General features: G+C 34.5%; 1 protein-coding gene across 4 annotated transcripts in view; it reads right to left on the reverse strand.

Moving 5' to 3' along the window:
• Nup205 (nucleoporin 205) overlaps window positions 1–25159 on the reverse strand; it is a 69816-nt gene that overhangs the window by 14022 nt on the left and 30635 nt on the right. For 3 of the 4 annotated variants that reach the window (XM_076832826.1, XM_076832836.1, XM_076832843.1), the window contains 19 exons: window positions 24910–25099; window positions 24111–24231; window positions 22584–22665; window positions 21596–21760; window positions 21139–21263; window positions 17672–17786; window positions 14907–15056; window positions 13433–13504; window positions 12119–12276; window positions 11463–11543; window positions 9968–10159; window positions 9171–9438; window positions 8970–9068; window positions 7741–7889; window positions 6639–6830; window positions 5718–5839; window positions 4687–4825; window positions 2681–2807; window positions 77–153 (listed from right to left, as the gene is read on the reverse strand). In XM_076832826.1, coding sequence (XP_076688941.1) covers window positions 77–153; window positions 2681–2807; window positions 4687–4825; window positions 5718–5839; window positions 6639–6830; window positions 7741–7889; window positions 8970–9068; window positions 9171–9438; window positions 9968–10159; window positions 11463–11543; window positions 12119–12276; window positions 13433–13504; window positions 14907–15056; window positions 17672–17786; window positions 21139–21263; window positions 21596–21760; window positions 22584–22665; window positions 24111–24231; window positions 24910–25099 — 2624 coding nt within the window. Of the gene's footprint in view, window positions 1–76; window positions 154–2680; window positions 2808–4686; window positions 4826–5717; window positions 5840–6638; window positions 6831–7740; window positions 7890–8969; window positions 9069–9170; window positions 9439–9967; window positions 10160–11462; window positions 11544–12118; window positions 12277–13432; window positions 13505–14906; window positions 15057–17671; window positions 17787–21138; window positions 21264–21595; window positions 21761–22583; window positions 22666–24110; window positions 24232–24909; window positions 25100–25159 lie in introns of those variants that run through there. The other variant, XR_013088586.1, reaches the window with a different exon arrangement.

Consider the following 25159-nt stretch of genomic DNA (forward strand, 5'->3'; position numbering starts at 1 on the left):
ATGAAGAAGATGGGCCAGACAACTTTTGTGTTTTGTAACACATTTTAAACTGCTATTTAGAAATAGAATCAGTTACCTGGAATCTTCCAATATGTCCCTGTAGCTCCATTAGAGATCCTTCATTTACATCAACGTCAAGTTCACTTAATATACCTACAAAATTTGGAATACTTTTAAATACAGTTCTATACTAAAATAAAAACCAAGAAATAGTAAAAGAGGTTCTGAGATTTACATTGTTTTGCATATGATCAGATTTTCGCCATGAAAGTTTTGAGAAATATGATTCTACAACTAAGTGCTTTTTATATATTAATAACACTGCAGCAGCACATCTGCATTTATATACAATCTAAAATTTAGATTAGTGATTTCAAAAAAAAGACACTAAAAAATTTCAAGAAAAAATGTTTTATTTATAACCATAAAAGTTAAAAACTTCCTAAACTCAACATTGTTAACTACTTTTTATTTTCTTTTTGGAGTTGTAAATAGACAGAATGCCTTTATTTTATTTGTTTAATTTTAAGTGGTGCTGAGGATCGAACCCAGTGCCTCACGCAAGCTAGTCATGTGCTCTTCCACTGAGCTACAGCCCCAGCCCATTAACTACTTTTTAATTAAAGACTTTAGACATAGAAAGAAGTTTCACTAAAAAAGGAAAGGGGCCAACTTATACCATTAATACTGAGTGATGATGGTGGCTGACAGAAAAAGAAACAGAAATTTCTGGTGGACTGAGCAGTATTAAACTTATACTCATGATTCTTATCTATCCCTCAGAAGTAACATAGAGGAAAGACGATAAACCAACAAATGCTCTTGGAGACCTTGCAATTTACAGACAAGCATATTGAGAGTAATTAATTAAGTCTTAGAGAACTCAAAGGAAAAAATCACTAGGAGAACCACTCCATGGCACTACTGGGACCTCTGTAGAGGCAATAAAGGCAGGCCTGGCTCAGTCTCATTATAGACCGCTGGACTGAGTTGGAAACTTAGACATACCACAGGTTGGGTAGAGAGGACCCTGAGATCTCTTCAGGAAGGGGACAGGCTCCAAGTACCTCAATAGGCATGCTCACAGCTCTTCCCAAATCTCAACTTCTCCCTAGCCAGACTGCTCAGCTACTCAGGCATCTTCAGAGAAGAAAAGACCTTGGGGATGGTGGGTGAAATCTGATTATCTAAGACTTCTCCAGAGCATCAAAAAAATGGAGATAGCTTATAGTTAAGCACACAGAAACAGAAGCCACACTGTCTAGGAAACTACACTACCAGTGTTATCTACATGACTTAGGACAAGTTAACCTTTCTGTGCCTGTAAAATGTGGATAACAGTTTTACTACATAAGACTGTTGTGTCCTCAAACCAATTAAGTGATTTTAACATTGTCTGGCATATAAATGCTTAATAAATATTCAAGTGTTATCACTGATACTACATGTACTGAAGGAAAAAAGACAATCATAGTTGGTCATGCTGCCATTCCAAAACAAAGACAGCCTTTAAACATTCTTAACAAATAGCAATTTGGAGAATGTTTTTTTTTTTTTTTCCCCCTGGAGGGAAGGGATCTATAATAAAAATTAAAAATATCAAGACACAACCCCCCAAAAAGAAAAGGGATAGAGAAGAAGAAATGGTGTTTTGCAGTGAATCCATGTAAATATACAAAGAAAAACAAACAACTAAAGGTACTGTGATTTAAAGTCTGATTGTAAATGTTATAAAACCTGACAAAGTAAAGATAACATGCAAACATAAATTGAAGGTAGAAGAGAAAGTGTTAAAGAACACATCACTTCATCTTTCACTTCTGGGAGTTAACTGATTCTAAAATTTACATGTAAGTAAAGAATTATATTGGAGGAAAAACTGACAAAAAATTTTAATTATTTTCCATAATTTCTCATAACCATACTGACCTTTTAAGAGCTTATATCTCTATACTACTGTAGTGAAGAAACTTTTTTTTAGAATTTAGCAATCCCTTTTATTTCTTTTCATTGAGTTTTTTTAATCTGTCAAATTTGTATAAAATTAAGTGTTTTCTAAAACAACATGTGAAAAGGTAATCACCTTTGCATGTGTCCATTTCTCTCTCTCTCCCTCTTTCTCTTAGTTATCATACACAGTACAATGTTTGAACCTATTCATCAAATGTTAACATCTGGCAATTTATAGGTAATGAGATTTTTTTTTGGGGGGGGGGGGTCAGGTGTGTGTGTGTGTGTGTGTGTGTGTGTGTGTAAATACACCAGGGATTGAACTCAGGGGCACTCAACAACTGAACCACATCCCCAGTCTTATTTTGTATTTTATTTAGAGACACTATCTCAATGAGTTGCACTTCACTAAGTTGCTAAGGCTGGCTTTAAACTCTTGATCCTTTTGCCTCAGCCTCCTGAGCTGCTGGGAATATAGGCATGTGCCATCACACCCATCTAAATAATGAGATTTTAAATGTTATTAATTATCTCCTTGAACTTTTAAATTTTTTTAATAATGAGTGTATATCATTTCTATAACATATTACTTAAAAAAGGCATGTGACTGTTAGTGGTACCAATTTCAAATAAATCATACACAGCTGCCAGATAACAAAAAACTGATTTCATTAAGCATATATCAGTCTGTAAAGAAAAATTAAAAGTCCACTCAATACAATCAACTCACCAGGCAGTGCTGCTTTACTTATAATTCCTGTCAGCAGAGCCAATTCCTGCAAAGAGCCAGCACTAACATCCTGACAGCGGAGGATTGCTTGTATGGTATCTGAATGCGAAATGAGAAACTGCAACACCTGAGCCATGGAATAGGCGACATGGAGAAACAGGAAGAAGAGTAAGAAGTATGTTATAAATGTGTAATTCATCTTTTTAATAATGTTGAAGCAAGTAATTCAATGTAATGAGGAAGAATAAGAGAAGCAATTGTTTTCTGCACTTATGTATTTTATATCTTCAAGAAGCAAACATTTAACTAAAACTAAGTTAAAGGTAAGAACTATTTCCAAGTCTGTAAATTAACATTAGAAGCTACTTCAGAAGACTAGAGTATAACCTGGTACTAATATGTGAGAACTATTAATTGGCCCTTATATTATTTATTTGTTTAAATGGAATTAGAATAAGAATTTTAAATTAATGAGTATAATATGGTTACTGAATTTGAGAAATTGCAATATGAAAAGTCTGACTACCATGAAATGGGAACAATCAAGTAAAGCTTTCTGATGTAGAATAAAGGAGATCAAAACTCTGCCTTTCCACCTTGACCTTTTTTTTAATTTTAATCTGCCATCATGGAAGATTCTCTCAGCACTTTCATATGATTATCTCAACTAGATTATAAATGCCTTAAAGGCAGAGACTACGCCAAAACATGCTAAATACCTCAATCACTCAGGAACTGTGCCAGCTTTTAACTTTTAATACAGATCCTTAGTGTCGCCCACCACTGAATGTGAATCAGTAATCTGTACTTGCTGAAGAAGCTCTAGTGATTCTACTTCACTCAATACAAGACTGGTATTAGGGAACCAAAGTCTTACGTCTATGTCCCACTGCTACTATAAAATCTTAAATTTCCATAAAGACAACAAGAAAAGAACTAACTCAATGGCCATGTGTAGAAAGGGCAGTAGGATGTCACCTAGACTACTACAGTGTAAAATAGGGTTATCATTTTAGAAATAGCAGCATCTATCCTGGTGAGACAAGCCTGAGCCTAATGGCAAGAAAGCAGATAAAATTACCAGAATTCAAAGCACTTCAGAAGAGTTCCTAAAGGTATCAAATATACTAAAGCAATATAACAGAAGACTACAGAATCATGATAGGCCTAATTAAACAGTGAGAATTAAATTATGTACTATTAAAGAAACAGAAATAAATGTTTGAATGAAAATAAAACTAATTTATGGTGTTAAAGACAATTTAAAAAAATATATATCTAGTTGTAGATGGACAAAATACCTTTATTTTATTTATTTATGTGCGGTGCTAAGGATTAAACCCAGGGCCTCACACATGCTAGGCAAGTGCTCTACCACTTAGCCACAACCCCAGCCCTAAAGAAAATTGATTTATTTAAATTATTTCATTCTGTAAACATTGCATATAAATATGGTGCTATTTTAATATATTTTCTGTGCATATTCTTCTCTAAACAAATATCTAGTTAAATTACACCTTAAAAACCAGCTTATTCCTATCATAGTAACAATTTTCTTTTTTTGCTATGGGGATTGAACTCAGGGGTACTTGACCACTGAGCCACATCCCCAGACCAATTCTGCATTTTATTAAGAGTTGCTAAATGCCTCACTTTTGCTGAGGCTGACTTTGAACTCGTGATCCTCCTGCCTCAGCCTCCCCAGCTGCTAGGATTACAGGCATGCACCACCATGACCAGCACAGTAACTATTTTTTAGAGGAACAAATTCTGACCTTTTTCTTTCCATTGCACTAGTCTATCAATTTGCTTGAGTATTTCATTCAAACAAGAATATAAAACAAACCAATGTAATTCAGGACAAAGTATAAGAGAGCCTGTTTTCTGTAGGTAGCTCTGCCACAAATAGGACTGAGGTCAACCCACCCGGCTTCCTATGCAATGTTTCTGCATTTGTAAAAGGAGGATTTTGTACTAGATAATCTCTAAGCATGGATTCATCTTACCTGCCCTGCTGCCTGCAAGTGCTGGGCCATACTGGACGTGAGGATGACCTGGCACAGCTGGAGAGCTGGAAGGAGAATCTGCCGGTAGCGATCCACTGGCGTGGGGATGAACATTGGAGGGTCTCTCATGCCAAACATGCTTGATTCATTTCAACCAAAATAAAAAGGAGAGGGTAATATTCCAAGAATTAATATCAGATCTTAACAATTCCTTACTATTTACATGGCACGGAAACATGGCCAGTTGACTTAAGATGTGAAGCTACCAGTAAATACTCTATATCCCATATACATATCAGTGAAACAAACAGGTGTTTTTACCTAAACTTACAGCTTACTAAAAATGGAGTTAGTTGAAATTTGAAAAATCTTACTAAGGGAAATTTATAAAATTTGGAAATGTAATGCCCCAAACTTCTCCTAATGTTCCCCTGGGCCACAGAGACTCTAAGAAATAGATAAAAACAAAGGTTATTGATCATGCAGTAAGGTATCACTCAGAGGTACAGCATTTGCCTAATACAGGTGAGGCCCTAGGTTCAATTCCCAGCACTGCAAAAGAATAAAAACAAAGCGCAAAATTAAGAAACCAAAAAGTTATTTCCTTCTCTTATATTTGAGCCAAAAACAAATCTACATTGTTCATTACATAATATAAAACAAGATTAAAATAAGTTAAAATGAGGTTTTAAAAAATCACTTAATCTTTAAAATTAGGCCTCAGAATACTGTGATAATAAATTTTCTTTTATTATAAATGTTTAAATTTTTAGACAAATGAAAATGGTTGCCTATTGAAAGGGAGTTGAAGCAGGACGTGGAAATAAAAGTCAATAAATAAGAGACTTTGCAAAGATAAGTGATAATGACAGGACATGAATTGCATCCCCCTTTAGGTAATGTGAAAATAATAATTCTCATATTTAAAAGTAATAACAAAATAATTTTTTTCCTGTAGGTAATATAGTAATGCAGGTGAGCCATAATTATCCTTTACTAGGAGCCTAATCAATTTAGTTGTGGACACTTACCCCTGTGGGTCCATTTCTGGGCGCATGTCATAGACTTGACATTGTGCTAGTCTCACAATAACCCCAGATCTTAGAAGCTCTAAAGCACCCTGCTGTATCTTAGCCACTCTTGTGAGAAATGCCTACAAAGTTGCAGAAGGAAAATTACCACTGTTGAAATCATGTCCAAGGACCTTATATAAAAATGAGACACTCCTGACACATTTCTCATCTTTAGTCACCACTGAAGACAAGACGTTCTGAGCAGTTGCAAGGGTATATAATAACCTCCTTTCTCATAGGTTTTTTGAGGACTCAATGGTACAACATATCTAAGGGGCTTGCATATGGTACTTTGAATGATTTAAATATTCAATAACACTGTAGTTTCTGTTATCATCATGTAGTCTTATGGAGGGTAGGGAAGTTTGTTTTACCAATACTAAGTTGTTTCTAATACTTAATATCATGCACCTGGGTATAGTAGGTATTTAACATACACCTGTTGAATAAATGAAGGAGAAAAGAATTAATGAAGAATCTAAGACATTACTGCTTCTAAAACAGATTTGAGAACTAGAAAATGATGAAGTATATACTGAATCAGTACAACGGAATTTCCAAAAGTCAACTAATACAGTTTTAACTTTGTTGCTTTCTCCTCAAGGAATACCTGGTGTCATTTGACCAACACTGGCAAGCTGAATAAGTTAGCAGCAGTTCATTTTTCAACTAACCCTCTCAGGATCACTTCATCCTGTCTTCTGCATATTCAGAAGATGATTATTAGCACAGATACCCCATTTAAAACTCCTTAAAAATGATTACAGCGTATATGATAGAAACATTATAAATGTATGCCACATTAATTTTCCTTCATACATCTACAGCCCCAGAGTAAATGAACTGCTGACCTAAAAGTAAATATGAATGAAACCTTACCATTTTAGATTCATAAGTATAAAGGGCCTTTAAAAGAGGAGGCTGTGGAGTGAGTAAGCTCTGCAAAGTACGGTCATCTTCTACCAAGCTATCCACAAGGACCTTCAAATAGCCACTGTTAGAAAGATACAAAAGCCACTGCTGCTGCTTATCCACAGAGACAATCCGATCAAGGAGAGCCAGAGCCAGCATCTAAAGGAAGAATGAAACAAAGTCCAAACATGCTGATGGCTACCAAAATCAATAAGAATAATTGCCTTTTTTGAAAATAGTTACAAACTTTTCTCATAAGAAGGTTACTTGCAACAAAATTTCCTTATATTGTTTTCTTGAGAAGTTGAAACTATATGTATACAGAATCTCAATTTATTAATAAAAGACAAACTTTCAGGATGAAAGTTAAATTTCTGAACAAAATCTAACACATTAACATAATGGCATAAATATATTTTAGCTGCCCTTCAATAGATGAATGGATAAAGAAACTGTTGGTATATATACACGATGGAATATTACTCAGCATTAAAAGAGAACAAAATTATGGCATTTGCAGGTAAATAGATGGAGTTGGAGAATATCATGCTAAGTGAAATAAGCCAATCTCAAAAAAACCAGGGGCCGAATGTTCTCTAATAAGTGGATGCTAATAATCCATATGGAGGAACTTTGGGTGGGGCAAAGGGGGACGGAGGAGGCAAAGGGGTAAGAAAGATGGTAGAATGAGACAGACATCATTACCCTAGGTACATATATGACTACACTAATTGTGTGACTCTACTTCATACACAACCAGAGAAGTAAAAAAATTGGTTCCATTTGTGCACAATGAATCAAAGAGTTTTCTAGTATCATGTGTAACTGATTAGAACTAATAAATAAATAAATGATGTATATATTTTAGCTGAACCTAGACATTTGCTTGTTAAAGTAGTTTTTTAAATATCTTTTAAAAATAATTATAAAATTGTATGTATTATAGAAAACCTAGAAAAATATATAAAGTATACAATCTGATAAATATTAAGTTTTAAAACTTGACTCAGTTTACACATTCAGAAAGTCAAAAATACTTATTCAGTAACAATATTAACAGTTAATTTACCCTTCCAATCTCATGACCATCACAAGCATCTCGACAGACCACTTCCATAAGGGCAGCGCCATAACTCTCAATGATGGCTATGTTTTCTCGTTGTAATTTGCTAAATACATCTTCAGGAGCTGTCAGCCTTTCCCACATAGTTTTCTTTGCTAAAGAGTTAAAACAGAAAAAAAACACTCTAATAAAAATCAGTTTAGTAACTAAGTAATTATAACTCATATACAACAAAAAAATCTTTCCATTACTACATGCACACAAAGGACCACTGACATATCATGCTTGTGTACTAAAATAACAATGTATCACAAAAATAATAAACCATACTTAAATCAAAATAAATATTGAGACTCCAAGAGAATCAATATCCTCTGTTTATCCTGTTAACCAATCTCCTGTTATCTTTTATTGAGATTTTTGAGAAATTTGGCTAGAAAGGAACAGGTATGATGTAGACAAAAATCTTCCTCCAAAATTATAGGGTTTTTTTTTGTTTGTTTGTTTTTAGACAGGTTCTTATTGCGTTGCCCAAGCTGACCTTGAACACAATGGGTGGCTTAGATGCTCCTTTCACTTTAGTCTCCCCAAGTAGCTGAGTCCAAAGGCATGTGCCCCCATGTCCAACACATTCTTATTCTTTATTATTTTTAGTTGAAGTACTTAGTAAAAACAAAAAGTACTTCCATTATAAGGGTGATTTAAATATTCAATGGTAATTAATAGTATGATCATACATTTCATATAAGATTCATGCAAACCTTAGAAAACATTTGTAAATACACCAAATAAAACAATATCCTACATATGAAATTAACCTTGTGATTTTTCTTTAACAACTACATAGCAGCAGTTTTTAAACTGGCATCTTGATAACTTCCTTTAACAAACCATTTTTAAAGAATCAACTAAATATATACTGTGCAAAGGGAAGGGAGACACTGTACAACTCTGTGGATGACATATTTTGCTCAACAGAACTAGAGGTAAGTGAGAAGGGTTACAGAAGTAAATAATGCTTACACTTTGAGGGTATTTTTTTCCCTTACAGTATTCATGCGCTAATCTTCATAATTCTTATGAACTGAATATGCATCCTTGATTTTAGTCTTTAATGATTATGTTAAGATTCATTAATTATATGTGTGCTTAGCCAAAAGATGGAGAAGTGATTTTCTTTTTTAAAGTAATCATCTCTAAAAACAGAAAAAGACTAGGAATTGATCTAATTCTACCTGCTTCTAAGGTATCTGGTTCATCTGGTCTCTGGGCAATTTGTAAGTAATAAAGCAGAGAGCCATATAGGTGAGTCCTCACTCGTTGAAATCCACCACCTGGGAAGATCAAATAGATGTAGGCATTTGAAAACTATTTTTTCAATTAAAGTTAAAACAAATTAAAAGTTGTAATTTATAGAACATTTAGATTAAAAAAACCTGTCTTCAAAATGAAGTCTAATAGTTTCTTCAATATGATGTGAAGTGAAGAATCTCCAATAGAAGCAAAACCCACCAATGGGTTCTCTGCTGGAGGAGGTGAGGAGAAAGAACTATCAAGCATTAATGGATAATGGGCCTCTCTGGGTCCTGAAACCAATGGCTGCTTCTGTTCTGTGCGGACCGACTGGCTTAGGTGAGCAGTCAGGGTGAACACAGCACCAGCGACAACTGGCATTAATTCCTGTGCAGCTTCGTCATCCAGTATCTTAAAGTACAAAGGCAAAACAGAGTGAGGATCCTGCTTTCAGCTACCATTGACAAGTTTGTATATATTTAACTTTTCAACTACTAAAACAATATAAAAATGGAATATAAGTAACATTTAAAGGGAAAAAAGCTAATATATAGGGAGAAATTTAAATATGATGCAGAGAAACAGGCGCTCTTAACTAGAAGGGATTCCTATCAAAATTCTATTCCATAAGGATGTTTAATTTATTTGTTGTTGAAATTCACAGAAATGGTCTCACCACTAGGGTCTCATTCAGTAGGTGTGGAGAGTGATCTATCTATGTATATTTTTACAAAGCTCTCTAGACAATTCTGATATACCTATAGTAGCTGGGAGCCCCTACTTAACAGAATTAATCCCTTTCTTAAGCAAAGCCTTGAGACCGGTATCATACAACTCTATTTTACTTTGAATCTAAAATGGAAAATAAGGATGACAAACTATATTGTTTAAATGGCATATATTTGTTCAACCTTATGAATTACTTTAGGAAGCATGTCACCTTATCATGAACATCTTGTAAAATATCACGAATAATCAGTTGTCGATCCTCTGGCTGAATGAGGTCCTGGGGACAAGCTGTCAGTATAATTTCTACCAGCTGCCTCCATGACTCCAGCACATGCCGTTTTGCATGAAGACACTGCAGTAATTTGTTTCTTCCTACCACATACTGAAGAATAGTGCTGATTTCCTAAAGCCACAGAAATTGAAATACACAAAGGCAAATAATGTCTGTTATTAAGAGGTTCCTGTCAATTATTTAGAAAACATTTATTCGAAAACCCACAATGCATACCAGGCAGCAGATATCTTTTCATGTTATTTTTGTGACCAACGCTATGAAAATTAACATATAAAGTTCTTTGTGAGACAGAGGGACACAGGGGGAAGAGGGTGACAGAGAGAAAGATGCAGGGACAGAGGTGGTATAGATGGAAATAAACTTTGTAACCCCATCTTTCTTCTTGCAATAATCTTTTTATATTTAGTTTAGAGCCCTAGAATTGCTTACACACCAAGTTCAAATGCATGTTTTCCTAACACATCTTTATTTCTGACTTTCTACTTGGCCTAGTTAGATGTGTTTCTTTTTCTTTTCTTTTTTTTTTTTAATTTTGATTTAAAGGATTTTTTTGAGAGAGAGAGAGAGAGAGAGAGAGAGAATTTTTTTTTTAATATTTATTTTTTAGTTTTCGGCGAACACAACATCTTTGTTTTTGTATGTGGTGCTGAGGATCGAACCTGGGCTACACGCATGCCAGACGAGCGCGCTACCACTTGAGCCACATCCCCAGCCCGCCAGATGTGTTTCTATGTATAAGATTCTTCCCATCTGACCTCTTACCCATAACTCCCCTCACTTGTAATGAAAAAATGACTCTCCTCTCTCACTAATAGTCTAAATCCCTAACTTGCATATCAGAAAATTTATGTGATATACCAGACATTAAGCTTCAGTTCAGTTTATAAAAATTACAAAATCAAAAATGAAAGACTCAGGCTGGGGTTGTGGCTCAGTGGCAGAGCGCATGCCTAGCATGTGTGAGGCACTGGGTTCAAATCTCAGTATCACATATAAATACATGAATAAAATAATGTCCATCAACAACTTAAAAAAAATTTTTTTAAAAAGTGAAAGACTCCATGAAGGTTTAATTTTTAATTGGTTTTGTTTTGTCTTGCGATACTGGGATTATACCAGTGTCTTAACATGTGCTATGCAAGCAATCTACTTCTGAACTACATCCCAAGTCCTTTTTTACTTTATTTCGAGACAGGATCTCCCTACGTTGCTGAAAGTGGTCTTGAACTTCAATTCTGCTGCCTTAGCCTCCTGCGTAGCTGTAATTACAAGATGTAATCCACTGCACCCAGCAAATAATTAAGTAGTTTACTAATTGATAAACTATAAGTCAATTTACAGTCTTGTAACTAGTAACTTAGGTCATTTAAATAATTAAAAAAATAAAACTAACCTACTCAATAGAACTTACCTCCATTAGTAGTGGTCTCTGTCCTATGGCTGCCATACCCTGAAGAGCATTTACTTCAGCTACCAGAACCCTATGAAGAAGCTATACAATTAGGGAAAAAAAGAACATCAGACGATTTCAGATACTGGTAAAAATAATAACCCCAAGTAATTACTATAAACTGGCTTAAAGGGAGTTTCAGATATCTCTACACATAAACTAACAATGGCACTGTTCAATTTCCAGACAAAAATACTAAGAATCTTTCACATTCCAGAAAGTAGTACCAAAGAGCCTCTGTGGCAGTCAATAAAAGTGCCCTGGTTATCTTCTTCTTTCTGTGAGGACATTACCATTTGCCTGATAGAACATTAAGTAGTTAAAAACTCTCCATAGTACTAGTTCAGTGAAATAATTATGATAAGGAAGGAGATGGGGAACCTTTTAAACAATTAGTGTGGTCTATTAAGTTTTATTTCCTGGCTGTTTGATTAAAAAAACAATGAAACAAATAAACACACACACACACACACACACACTCACACACACATACATACACAGACCAATAAGCTAGAAACCAAAATCTCTTTTGGGGGAGGGGTTGGATTAAGTTATACTTTTTCTTATGGTTCAATGACTGAACCATTTGTACTCAGGATACTTAAAGCAGTCCTTACCTTGACATTGCAGACTGTCTGTCCCCGTAAATTTTTATGTTCACAGTTAGCAATAACTTGTTCAATCTGGGTCCGATCAAAAAAGTCCAACTGCAAAGGCTCAGGAATCTCCTGACTGAAGTCAATCGAGTCAAGAATACTTAGAATTTTTCGACGTACTAAAAATAAAAAGCAGTAAATCAATTGTACTTGGGGCATCTGAAGAGACAAACAAACCCTCATACTCAGCTCACTCCAAGATTACTCTGTTCAGAAAGGGGATTAGTCTAGAAATTGAAGACTGTGTTGAAATCTAAATCTGATTTTATTTCTGTTATATCCACTTACAAAAATAATTTCCTTCTTATCCTATAACGCTAGCTATTAAAAACATTTATAAATGACAAATAATGCTTTACATCCTCAGAGAAATCTAGATATGTTGTTAGGAAAGGGACCTTATGAGGATCAGCAGCAACAAATTGCATATGATCCTGGCATATATGCACAAATTGCTGTAGAGGCGATTAGGGCATGGAAGACTTTACAAGGACATGGAGGTTTACAAGGTCAATTATCTAAGATAATACAAGGAACTAATGAATCTTATGCTGAATTTGTAGATAGGCTTATTCAAACAGCTACCAGAGTTTTTGGGAATACAGAACAAGCAATGCCATTAATAAAACAACTGGCTTATGACCAAGCGAATCGTTGGTGCAGAGATATCATTAGACCATGGAAACATGAAGATTTAAACACATATATTAAATTATGTAGAGACAATAATGAACAAGAGCAAGTCATGGCAGCTGCAGTAAAACAGGCTTTAGATACTAGAGACATTAATGAACAAGGGCAAATCATGGCAGCTGCAGTAAAACAGGCTTTAGATGCCAGGGCAAGAACATGCTACAATTGTGAACAAACAGGACATTTTAAAAGGAATTGTCCCTTAGGAGGAGGGTTTAACAAAACTAGGTATCAAAGGAGGTTAACAGATCTGTTTGTTTACTTTCACCTTTCCTTTTCATTATATTTAATAATTCTCTTAAAGATAATGTAAATTGTTAAGAAAATTGTTTTCTTTTAATGCCTGGAACAGATTTCTGACATTGATGATGCAGTAAGAAAACTGTAAAATCTGAGCCAATCATCAGCCGGCAGTCTGGAAGTTTGCTGGCAGCTGGAAGTTTGCTGGGGCCCCTTCGGTTGTGGCTCTCAACATCTCCTTTTTCTATGCTAGTTCAGAATTTGCAGGCACAATAGTCTCCATGAGTTTTAAGCAACTGACTATGTCTACAAAATAAATGTATTATAAAATTAAAGGTTTACCTTTTGTAGTAGTGTCAAAGTGAAGGAACCCAGAAACAGACCTATTTTCATCTTCTGTTCCTCCTTCACCATCTGTTGGAGTATCAATAATAATTGATTGGAAAATAAAGAACAAACTCTTAAAACTACATTTCTTTGAATATGACAAAACATTGTGCATTTTATTTTTAGGTCACTTTGTCTAGGTCAAAAAGCCCCTTGCTAATGAAATTCAATTGCCAACACTGATGAAGACTCACCAACATTCATCTAATTCTTTCCATCCCTATACTATCATCCACAATTTTAAAGAGGATAATCACAATTTCAAAACTGGTAAGATCCAATTATGATAAAGAAATGATTCAAAACCTTATCTTTAATTCACATGTGTAAGACATACTGAAATAACTTTGGTCAGCTGGATAGTGGCGCACACCTGTAATCCCAGCGACTCAGGTAGCTGAGACAGGAAGACCATGAGTTCAAAGCCAGCCACAGTGAAAGGGAGGCGCTAAGCAACTCAGTGAGACCCTGTCTCTAAAGAAAATACAAAATAGGGCTGGGGATGTGTCTCAGTGATTGAGGGCCCCAGAGTTCAATCCCCAGTACCAGGGGAAAAAAAAAAAGCAAAATAGCTTAGGTCACCCTGGCTCAGTATGAGAAACTCAACAAAACACTTTATATATAACTGTATTGTGGATGTTTAAAACAAAAATAAAATGACAACCATGGGATGATCTTAAAATTTACGTTTTTCTTTCTTCCTTTTTTTTTCCCCACCCTGGTACTGGGGATTGAACTCAGGGGCACTTGACAACTGAGCCACATCCCCAGCCTTGTTTTGTATTTTATTTAGAGACAGGGTCTCACTGAGTTGTTTAATGCCTTGCCGTTACGAGGCAGGTTTTGAAATAACGATTCTCCTGTCTCAGTCTCCCCAGCCCCTGGGATTACAGCCTGCGCCACCACACCCAGCTTAAATTTTATGTTTTGTTTGGTAGTTTGGTACCAGGATTGAATCCAGAGGTGCTTAACTACTGAGCCATATTTCCACCAGCCCTTTTTATTTTGAGACAAGACCTTGCTAAAAGGCTTAAGGCCTCACTAAGTTGCCTGGGCTAGCTTTGAACTCACAATCTTCTTGCCTCAGCTTCCTGAGAAGCTGGATCATAGGCATGTGCCACTGCACTGACTAAATTTTGTGTTTTAAGGAAAAATATTCTTACAGTGGAAAGAACTGTTTTGGTTGACAATCACATACTTAGCATAAAATTCAGATTTGCATTTGGATTGACAAAGACCAGTTATGAGTACAATAAAACAAGTGTCAAAATTCACACATTCGGGCTGGGGATGTGGCTCAAGCAGTAGCGCGCTTGCCTGGCATGCATGCGGCCCGGGTTCGATCCTCAACACCACATACAAACAAGGATGTTGTGTCCACTGAGAACTAAAAAATAAATATTTAAAAAAAAAAAATTCACACATTCACCTGAGTATGGTTTCACTGGCATGTCATCTAGTAAGAGGTGTAGGAGCCTTTGAGTATGAGATCGCTGGCGATTCAGAGAAGTAACTCTTAGTTCTATTGAAGCCGTCTTCATAAGCCATGACATTTGGTTCAACATAGAGATTTCATATTCTGAAATTTAAACATATAAATTTAATTTCTCAGAGTAATAACACAGGATCAGAACAGACCTAAATATCCATAACTCATCAGATATTTTCCCATGTAAAGAAGCCAATTTATGAAACTTGGTAACATCATATTACTCTGTAAAATTCTAAAAGAAAAAAAGATACAAAGGGAGAAAAAGTAACACCGTATATATCTATAAAAGATGAGCTAAAACAAATGAAGAATAAGAAAATCAAGTTTTCATTACCAGGATAATTTCATAAGGATCTTCTAAGTCTGCAATTATGTAATATTAATACATAATATTTTGTTTTGAAGAGTATTTTCAAATATATATCTCAAAAACTATCATAAAATTCACATATTTAAAGTTAAACCCATACTGCATCAATTTTATGATTTTTTTAAATACAATTAAGAACATTTGATTTAATATATAACTAGGGGTAGGAATTACATATATGAGGAGTTTTAAATTCAGTATTATTTTTATATGCTTGCCTTTGAAGTCCTAAATGATAATAGTGCAAACATAAAACTCACCAAATAACAATATTTATAGACTGATGCAAAGCTGATCAATTTTTTTAAAAAAACCCATGCCATAATATGTAAATATTAACTATTCTTTTTGATTAGCTAGGCATATAAAGAGTTTTACTGGATGCAGTGGCACGTACCTATAATCCCAGCAATTCTGGAGATGTAGTCAGGAGGACTACAAGTTCAAGGCTAGTCTTGGCTGGCTATCTTATATATCTTATGTTATCTTTATATCTATCTATCTGGTACCAGTGATCTATCTATCCATCCATCTATCTGGTACCAGGATTGAAGCCAATAGTGCTTAATCACTGAGCCCACCCCCTCCAGCCCTTTTTAATTTTTTATATGGAGACCATCTTACTAAGTTGATTAGGGCCTCTTTAAGTTGCTAAGACTGGCCTCAAACTTGTAATACTCTTGCCTCAGTCTCCCGAGTAGCTGGGATTATAATTATGCGCCTAGCTAGCTTTGGTAATTTATTGAGACCCTGCCTCAAAATAAAATACAAATGCTAGAGATGTAGATCAGTGGTACAGTGCCCTGGGTTCAATTCCCAACAATGGAGGGAAGAGAGGACAGGGTTTCTAAAAGCTTTTTATATAAACAAAATCTCAGGACTAAAAAATAAGAAACTTATTTTGAAAATGAAGTGCAAAAAGGTTTAGCCATTAAATAATTCCCAAAGGTGTCACTCTTAAAAGTAAGTTAGGGGCTGGGGTTGTGGCTCAGTACGACAGTGCTCGCCTAGCATGTGGGAGGCATTGGGTTAGATCCTCAGCACCACATAAAAAATGAAATACAGATACTGTGTCCACCTACAACTAAAAAATAAATATTAAAAAAAAAAGTAAATTAGAAGCTTCCAGTTACTAATAATAGAAATTTATTGGTATAATTTGTGAGCCTCAATTTCCTAAAATAAAAAGATAATATAAAGTAATTTTTTAAAAAACATAATAAGCCATATGGTCTGGATATAAACTGAATTCAGAAAATTGTTAAATATTAACCAAGAAAAAAGTAGAATTCTAATGATACTTGGTCTGTGATAATTATTATGCATCTCAACTAAGTTATGTTTTTCACTATAAACAGTTTTTCAAAATTTTATTTTAAGACATAAAAAAAAAAAGTAAACCAAGAGTTGTATAATCACTTTCAGTCAAAAAAATGTAAATTTCCTCCATAATTTTTTTAATCTAAAAATTTTCTTATCCCAGCTAATGTATGCTAATGTATGAATATGATATGTCAAGAGATTTGTAAGGTTTTGAACAACCAATAAAAAAAAAAAAAAAAAAAATTTCTTATCCCTTTCAACACAATCTTTAAATTTTGTTAGCAAAAGAAACAAATTCTGGGGGCTGGGGTTGTAACTCAGCAGAAGATTGCTCACCTAGCACATGAGAGGCACTGGGTTGATTCTCAGACCCACATAAAAATAAATAAATAAATAAACAAATAAGCAAATAAATAAAGTGAAGATATTAAAAAAAGAAGAAGAAGAAGAATCAAATCTTGTCCATAGTAAGATATGTTTAAATAATCTTATGATAGAAGTTAAAATGTCAGGCTTCTCAATCACAAATTACAAAAGCAATCCACAATAACACAAATGCAAAGTAACAAAATCAAAACAGAATTCCATAAAAATTATAACTGCTCCCCTCAAATACTGTATAAATCAAATCACTCATCATGAGCTTATTAATTTGTTAAAAAAGATTTAACATCCCCAATCCAAAAATTCCAAATTCAAAATGCTCTAAAATTCAAAATTTTTGAGTGCCAAGCAATAGAATATTCTACATCTGACCACATTGGGCTGCAATCAAAATATACGTATACTAAAATGATTGTGTAAAATTACCTTCAGATTATGTGCATAAGATGTACATAAACATAATTAAATTTACACTTAAGAAACTTGGGTCCCATTTCTAAGAGATCTCATACGCATATGCAAATATTACAAATCAAAAAATATTCAAAATCTCAACACTTCCAGTACCAAGGATTTCAGATAAGTGATACTCAACCAATAATAGCAAAAGAAAATAATGGCCTACCTTTGTTAGTGAAAGGGAGATGTTGCAGCTGAGAAAATAAGAAATCCTGGCTGGTTCTCAAATATCTCATAGTAGGACCAGAGGTATCAGAGCAAGCACATAACTGGTATATCACCTAATGAAATAAAAGAAAAATCCTTAAATCAGTCTTTTTTTGTGTGTTATCTGGAAGACATTTATTTTAAGATAACAAAATATTAACTTAGAGCTACTAAGTGAAAATTAAGACACATCAACAACTCAAACAATATGGATAAAACCAGGTACAAAATATAATCTAATTTATAAATGTCCTTAGCCAAGTAGGTCAAGAAAAAAAATTATATAGATTGAAATAGAAATTGAAAGTGCTGACATATAACTAATTTAAAAAACATTTAAAAATATTTGTCAATACATGTGCATATAGTTCAGTTTTAGTATTTTAACTATTATAGTAGCAAGTTACTTAGCATTAACTTCTGAGAACCACACTTCATTTCAACCTCAGGAAGATAAAACACCAAAACTGAACAAATTACAAAAATTATAAAGATATGCAAACTCAGCTATATAAATTCTAAATATAAATTTAATTGAAAACAATAGATTTCAGGGAAAAGTTTTTTTATACTGAATGTAAAAAAAGATGATTAGAGTTAATACATAAGAGCTCCATCATGTATGAGAATATCACAAAGATCTAATAAACAAAAATGGCAAAAACACTGTATATGAGGAAAAATAAATCAAAATTTAAAAAAATATATCATCTTTTTTTCAGCAATAAACAATAATTAACCTAGGCATGATGGCATGTGTCTATAGTCCCAGGTAGCTGGGGAGCTAGGTAGGAAGATCACTTGGGTCCTAGAGTTTTTGGGCAGCCTAGGCAACATAGCAAAGTTCCATCTCTTAAAAATATGAATGAATGAATAAATAAATAAATAGGGCAATAATAATCGAAGTGCCATGTTATAGCTCATAAATCAACAAAAATTCTTATTGTAAAATGCAAATCATGGTATTTGGCAAACTAGCAGTGGAAAATTTCATTCATTTGTGATTCATTTTACAAACATTTATTAAATGTTTTCCACTAACAGACTCTTTAGTGTCATCTATTATCAGTGCCATTAATACAAGTTAAAATCTAAAGTCGTAAAACTATGCCTTCTGACCCTACATAACTGATACTCAATTATTTATAGATTCTGTATTTGCTTAAATGCTTACATGCTAAAATTTATTTGTAACCTCTAAATCAGTACTCAAAGTACTTGAGGCAGAGTACTGAAAAATTTCAACCAGCTTATACTCAAGCAAAGCAATACTCTCTTTGCCTTCCTATTCTAATTCTATATTGCAAGCAAGTCTTTTTTGTGGTCTACTTAGAACCACCTTTTTCTCATTTTTGTGCTTTTTACTGGTGATTTTGCTGTTTAAAACAGTCCAAACAGTTTTGAAATGCTGTTTAGTGTTCCTAAGCCCAAAAAGGCTAAGGTGAAAAATGTGTGTAAAGATAAACGTCACACAGGCATTTTTGGAGGAAAACTATAAGACAAACTTGATATAAACAAGAGTTCCAGTGCTATTTGCCCAGAGTTCAACATTAAGGAATAAACAATATATACTACATAAGGTGTTTTTTTAAACAGAAATATATGTGAAAACAAGATTATGGATTCATTAGTTGAAGAGAATACTAGGATCCACAGTGTGTAGGAATCTAGTCCTCTATTTTTCCTAGGAGCTCAGGATTTATCCCTTCAGTGTTCACAATGACTCCTTAAAATATAATTACTAAGAATAATGAGAACTAACTGCAAATCCATGTCTGGAAATATATTCTTTTGGCAGCATGATGGTGGGGATAATATATTCTTTTTTTTTTTTAAATATTTATTTTTTCGGTGGACACAATATCTTTATTTATTTTTATGTGGTGCTGAGGATCGAACCCAGGGCCTCGCATGTGCTAGGCAAGCCCTTTACCGCTGAGCCACAACCCCAGCCCCATAATATATTCTTAAGTAAAATATAAAACAACCCAAAGTAATTGAAGAAGTTCACCAGACCAAAGTTAAAATTGGGAAAACAACCTAAATGTAATTTACACTATACCAAGTATAATATAGAAAGTATATATAGAAAGGGTGTAAAAGGACACATGTGTACTGAATACAACTAAATAAACACTAAGTATACTCAAGGAAAGACCAAAAGGAAAGGCCAGGTATAAAGCAAACAGTTCGGCTATAGTTGTATGCTTGTTTTTTGAGATTGTTTTGATATTCTATAAATAAAGCCTTAAACTAATACTTAACTTCTCAAAACAAAATTAAGTAAAATACAGTAAGACACTCTAGAATGTGAGAGAAGTAACAATAATTTGGCAGAAAAACCTGGTTTCTAACATGGTACAATCAGGAGCTAGAGTAAGGCATGTGCTCTCCAGTCTCTCAGACCTTTCTCCCCCTCTATGCCCCTTTCCTGACTTAAACCTGGCTTCATTCACTTTCTAACAATTGCTTCTACCTATATATCAAGTTCTACAACACTGCACTAAAGTTTGCTCTGACATTAAGGAAGAATTAAATTTGATTCACAGAAACACCTAGCTGCAGTATAGTGCAAGTGAAAGGATGTTTGGACAGTCTGAAAACAGAAGTAAACAGTGAAAAATTACAAACAGAAACACAGAAAAACAGAAAATGCCAATGAGAGGTTAAGGATGCATTTCTTATAAAAATGTGAATCACCATACCCATTGAGTCACATAAAGTCTAGTTCTTAAAATACTTATTAAAAGTAGAAAAAGACAAGTTCTCATAATTTTAACTTCACGTTACCCTGACTTTCTACCATCTTACATAGCTGTAGGACTCCATGACATGGCTCTTAAAAGGTATTTCCATGCTGGGGTTGTGGCTCAGTGGCAGAGCACTCACCTCGCATGTGGGAAGCACTGGGTTTGATCCTTAGCACCACATAAAAATAAATTAATTAAAGGTATCGTGTCTATCTACAATTAAAAAAAAAAAGGCATTTCCACTTGTAGTCTCATTTTAGTCTCACAACAGCCCTTTCAACAAATTGAAAAACTTAAGATCCATAGAAGTTGCATAACATGCCCAAGGTGACTTAAGTTTGTTCCCAAGCAGAGTCAGAAACCACAGGTCTTACCCAAATCCACTGCTCTGATCACCAAAAAGAGCTACTTTGTATATGACACTATTTAAGTTTCTACACTACCTGGTCAAAAAATCAAAAACAAACCAACAAAAAAAACAGCTAATTTCCCTCATTTTCAAGTGATTAGGAACTTCAGATTTATAAGACTTGGGAGTCTGCAATTTACGGATTTTATCCAAAAATGAAAAGTCTGGTCAAACTACTAAATGAGCTCATTTTAATTCAGTCTCACTGTTATACTGTCCTACGCTCAGGTATCTAAACAAATTTCTTCTACTCAGTCTTCAGAATACCTGGTAACACAGCTCAGCCAGTTGAGGAGATTCTCGAACTGCCACTGGACCTGTTCTCCCATCTGTTCCTTTCTCCAGGATGTTTAGGATGGCATGCAGGCACGTCCGAGGGCAACCTAACACTCCTACATGAAACCAAAAAAACATTCAACTTTTCTTGTAGAATTTCTGCATTAGAAATTTCTTAGCCTGTCTTTGTAACAAATTCTGTAAACATGCAAATAAATGCACTGCTATAAAACTCTTCCAAATCTGATACACAAAATTAATAACTAAGGCCAATTCTCTAAACCTCCATTTACCTACTTGCTCTAAGTCCTAAAGATTGACCCATCATATTATTTTTCACTTATCTGTTTTTTTCAATGAATTACCATATGAGCACAAATTCAGTAAGAGACCACTCAGATACACAAATATAGCAACAAACAAATGCCCATATGTCTTATGGTTATACCTGGATCCTGTAAGTTTGTGGTACTGACAGGTTTCTTCAATTCAAAGCCCAACAAGTAGAGAGCAAGATTGGGTGGATTGCGTTCCAGAGAGGTGATGAGAAGATTCAAGATGTGGATTCTTGTTTCATGACGGATTACAGCTAATTTCTTTTCCATTTCTGATCCTTAATGTGGAAATCACAACATATTATGAAACAATACCAGGTTAACAAAAATCAAAAATAAAATTACAATATGAGCCAGGTATGGTAGTGGAACATGCCTGTAATTCCAGCAACTCAGGAGGCTAAGGTAGTTCAACTTCATCCCAAGTTGAAGGCTAGCCTGGGCAATTTAAGAGACCCTGTCTCAAAATTTGAAAAATTATAAGGAACTGGGTATGTTGGTTAGTAGTAGAGGTTATGACAAAAGTTTCCCTAATCTCCATGTTCATTTTAGATTACCAGATTAGCCAATATAAAGGTCTGATTTATTTAAGAAAGAATCCTAAAGCATGGTGGTGCATGACTATAATCCCAATGATTTAGGAGGCTGAGGCAGGAGGACTGTTGAATCTAAAACCAGCCTTAGCAACTTAGTTAAGCCCTAAGCAACCCAGCAAGATCCTATCTCAAAATAAAACATAAAAAAAGCCTTATACACTTATTCTAGCAAATCCTCAATTTGTCTTATATCACCACTAGACAGTTAAGAGTTCCAGATTTTATTCTTTATGTTAAGCATACGTATAAAGTAAAAAATAGCCGGCCATAGTGACACACGCCTGTAGTCCCAGTGGTTTGGAAAGCTGAGGCAGGAGGATACCAAGTTCAAAGCTAACCTCAGCAATTTCACAAGGCCCTAATCAACTTAGCAAGACCCTGGCTATGTATAAAATATAAAAAGGGCTGGGGATGTGGCTCAGTGATTAAGTGTCTTTGGTTCAATCCCTCATACTAAAAAAAAAGCAAAATAAAAAATAAGGATGTTAGATAATCTGAGGCATACCCTCTTCTAGACGTACAAATTCTTCTGTATCTTCACTATCCAAACACTCCACAAATCCAGCCATCAGTTTCTGGCTTACACTCTAAGGTCATATAAACAAACAAATAGAAAAAAAAAAAAAGGATAAATTAATAAAATGTGTCTAAATATTAGAGAAACTATGATAAATATGGTTTAACTATAAACATCTGTCTGGAAAAAATAGGCAAATCTACTCCAAGTAAAGTTTGTAGGTTTTAGATTTTGGTTATATTTAGAAAACTCAATTCCTTAAATTTTTTTTTAAGTTAGCATTCATTGGAAATAAACTAATAAAGATTTTAAGAAGTTATTGATTCTAAAACTTTTGCTTGCCTAATTTTCCTTCCAAAAAATCAAATTATTACCTTAAAAATAACTTTAAATTGTTGTTTCATGATGTCTTCATTATATTTTCAGTGTTCTGAGATCTTAACCAAAATATAAAATTAAGATTCTCATCTTCTTTCTAGAAACGCATCACCTAACTTATATGTCCTGACTGATGTCTCCTTTAGAAATCTAGCAGGATGTTAAGATGGATTCAATAATTTAAACTAAAATGAGTGTCAGCAAGCCAAAAGTCTTCAGTATCCCCTGATTATCCCATAATTCCACAAATCCAGATTAGACATATATTAAATAGTGCTGCTCAACCTGGGTAGTACCACCAATCCACAGGACACTGTGGATGTGGAGCCATTTTAAGTTGTCACAACTAGAAGTTACTCCTGACATGTAGTGGCAGGGGAACCAGTGATGTTAAAGGTCTAGCAGAGTGAGTGTCAATTAGCCACAAAATAAAGATCTGTCCCACCCAAAGCGAAAATGCTAGAATTCCTGTTTTAAAACACTGTGAAGAAGGACAAAATCCTTTAGCTAAAGGAGTGATTTCTGAAGTAGAGATACAATAAGATAAATGTCTAAAAAGGAAATTAAAGGAGTCCCTAATAGGAGTCTATTCAGTGTATAGAAACACAACTATTATGAATTGAATAAAAACACTCAACAGTGTAACATCACATGAAGTGACACAGATGGGTTCACCAGACAACCACAGACGTGGACAGCTCATAATAGTTAAACACATTCAGAAATATAGAGGCTCACTTAGAATAGAAGCAACTAATAGGATGAGACTAAAAACAAACAGAAGTTGTGTCCACAAATTCCATCATTTTACATATGCTTAGAGTAGAGCCATTTTAAAAAAATATTTTTTAGTTGCCAATGGACCTTTATTTTATTTATTTATATGGGGTGCTGAGAACCGAACCCAGTGCCTCACACATGCTAGGCAAGCACTGTACTACTAAGCCACAACCTCAGACCCAGAGTACAGCCATTTTGTAAGCTACAGGGCCACATCCTATGTATAGTGTATGTAGTATACCTGTGACAAGTACAACCAAGTACTTATTCTTGGAGAATTTTTCCACAAACAAGAATATGGTTTCTCCATAGATACTGTGACTTCTGTCAGAATGCACCAAAAACAACATCAGTTACCTGGTCATGTGTGAAATCTCCAACCAATTTTATTTGAATATTGGAGTTGCAAGAGATACAGCAGAGGATCTTGGCACTTTCAAAAGCCAGTTCTGGATTGGTATTACCATGATACAGGTATCTTTAAAACAAAAAAACATTGGATGAACAATGTGATCAAACTTGGTTTCCATCATTTCACTAAACAAAGTTTAGAAACAGGGATTCCCCAACCCATAGAGCACTTTGGGGTAAATCAGAAAAAGATATCCCCTTCTAGTTAGGAACAGCCTGTCTTAGGCTAAATTGTGTCCTTCCAAAATTCATATGTTTAGTCCTAGTAGGATATTAGCATATGTAGCAAATCAGGTAAAGATGAAGTCACTGAAGAAGGCCTTAAAGACTGGTGTTCTTATAGAAATTGGGGATTTGGACACACAGATCACCATGTGAAACTCAAGTGAGAGATCGTGGTAATGCTTCTGTAAGCCATAGAACACAAAACCATCAGAAAGCTATGATACATGTATGGATGTATGGAGAAAGATGTTTACTTCCTATCCAGCCCTATTCTACAAACACCCAGTTACCAGGCAGAAAGCAAATAATAATGTGTACTTCAACCTCAAATATTTTTAGGATACAGAATAAATTAGGGAGAAATTTTGAGATTCAGTTACTAAAATCAAAAGGACTACAAAAAGCAAGATTAAAAGGCCAATAATAAGGGCTGCATTAGAGATCCAACAAGATTTAGAAATCAAAGTTAAATGCTCATCTGATTCATATCATCATTTCTCTACCTATGAATGTAACTTACCTTGCAATGTTTACTACATTATCTGCCTTCTTAGTTCTGGGATTAATTCCCTGCAATAGCTGTTCTAAAGGAGAGACTATGAGAGCCAGCTGACTCTCTCTTAGAAGATCCATGAAGAGATTTTCCTTTTGCAGAGTAAGGTTGAGAAGTGCAAGGCAATGCTGCACTGCTTTCTCTAGGTGTTTCTTCCCTGAAACCCAAAAATGAAAGTTAAAGCCAGGTGCAGTGGTACACACCTGTTATCCCAGTG

The sequence above is a fragment of the Callospermophilus lateralis genome, chromosome 1 (genome assembly GCF_048772815.1).
Source record: "Callospermophilus lateralis isolate mCalLat2 chromosome 1, mCalLat2.hap1, whole genome shotgun sequence".
In the NCBI taxonomy this organism is placed as follows: Eukaryota; Metazoa; Chordata; class Mammalia; order Rodentia; family Sciuridae; genus Callospermophilus; species Callospermophilus lateralis.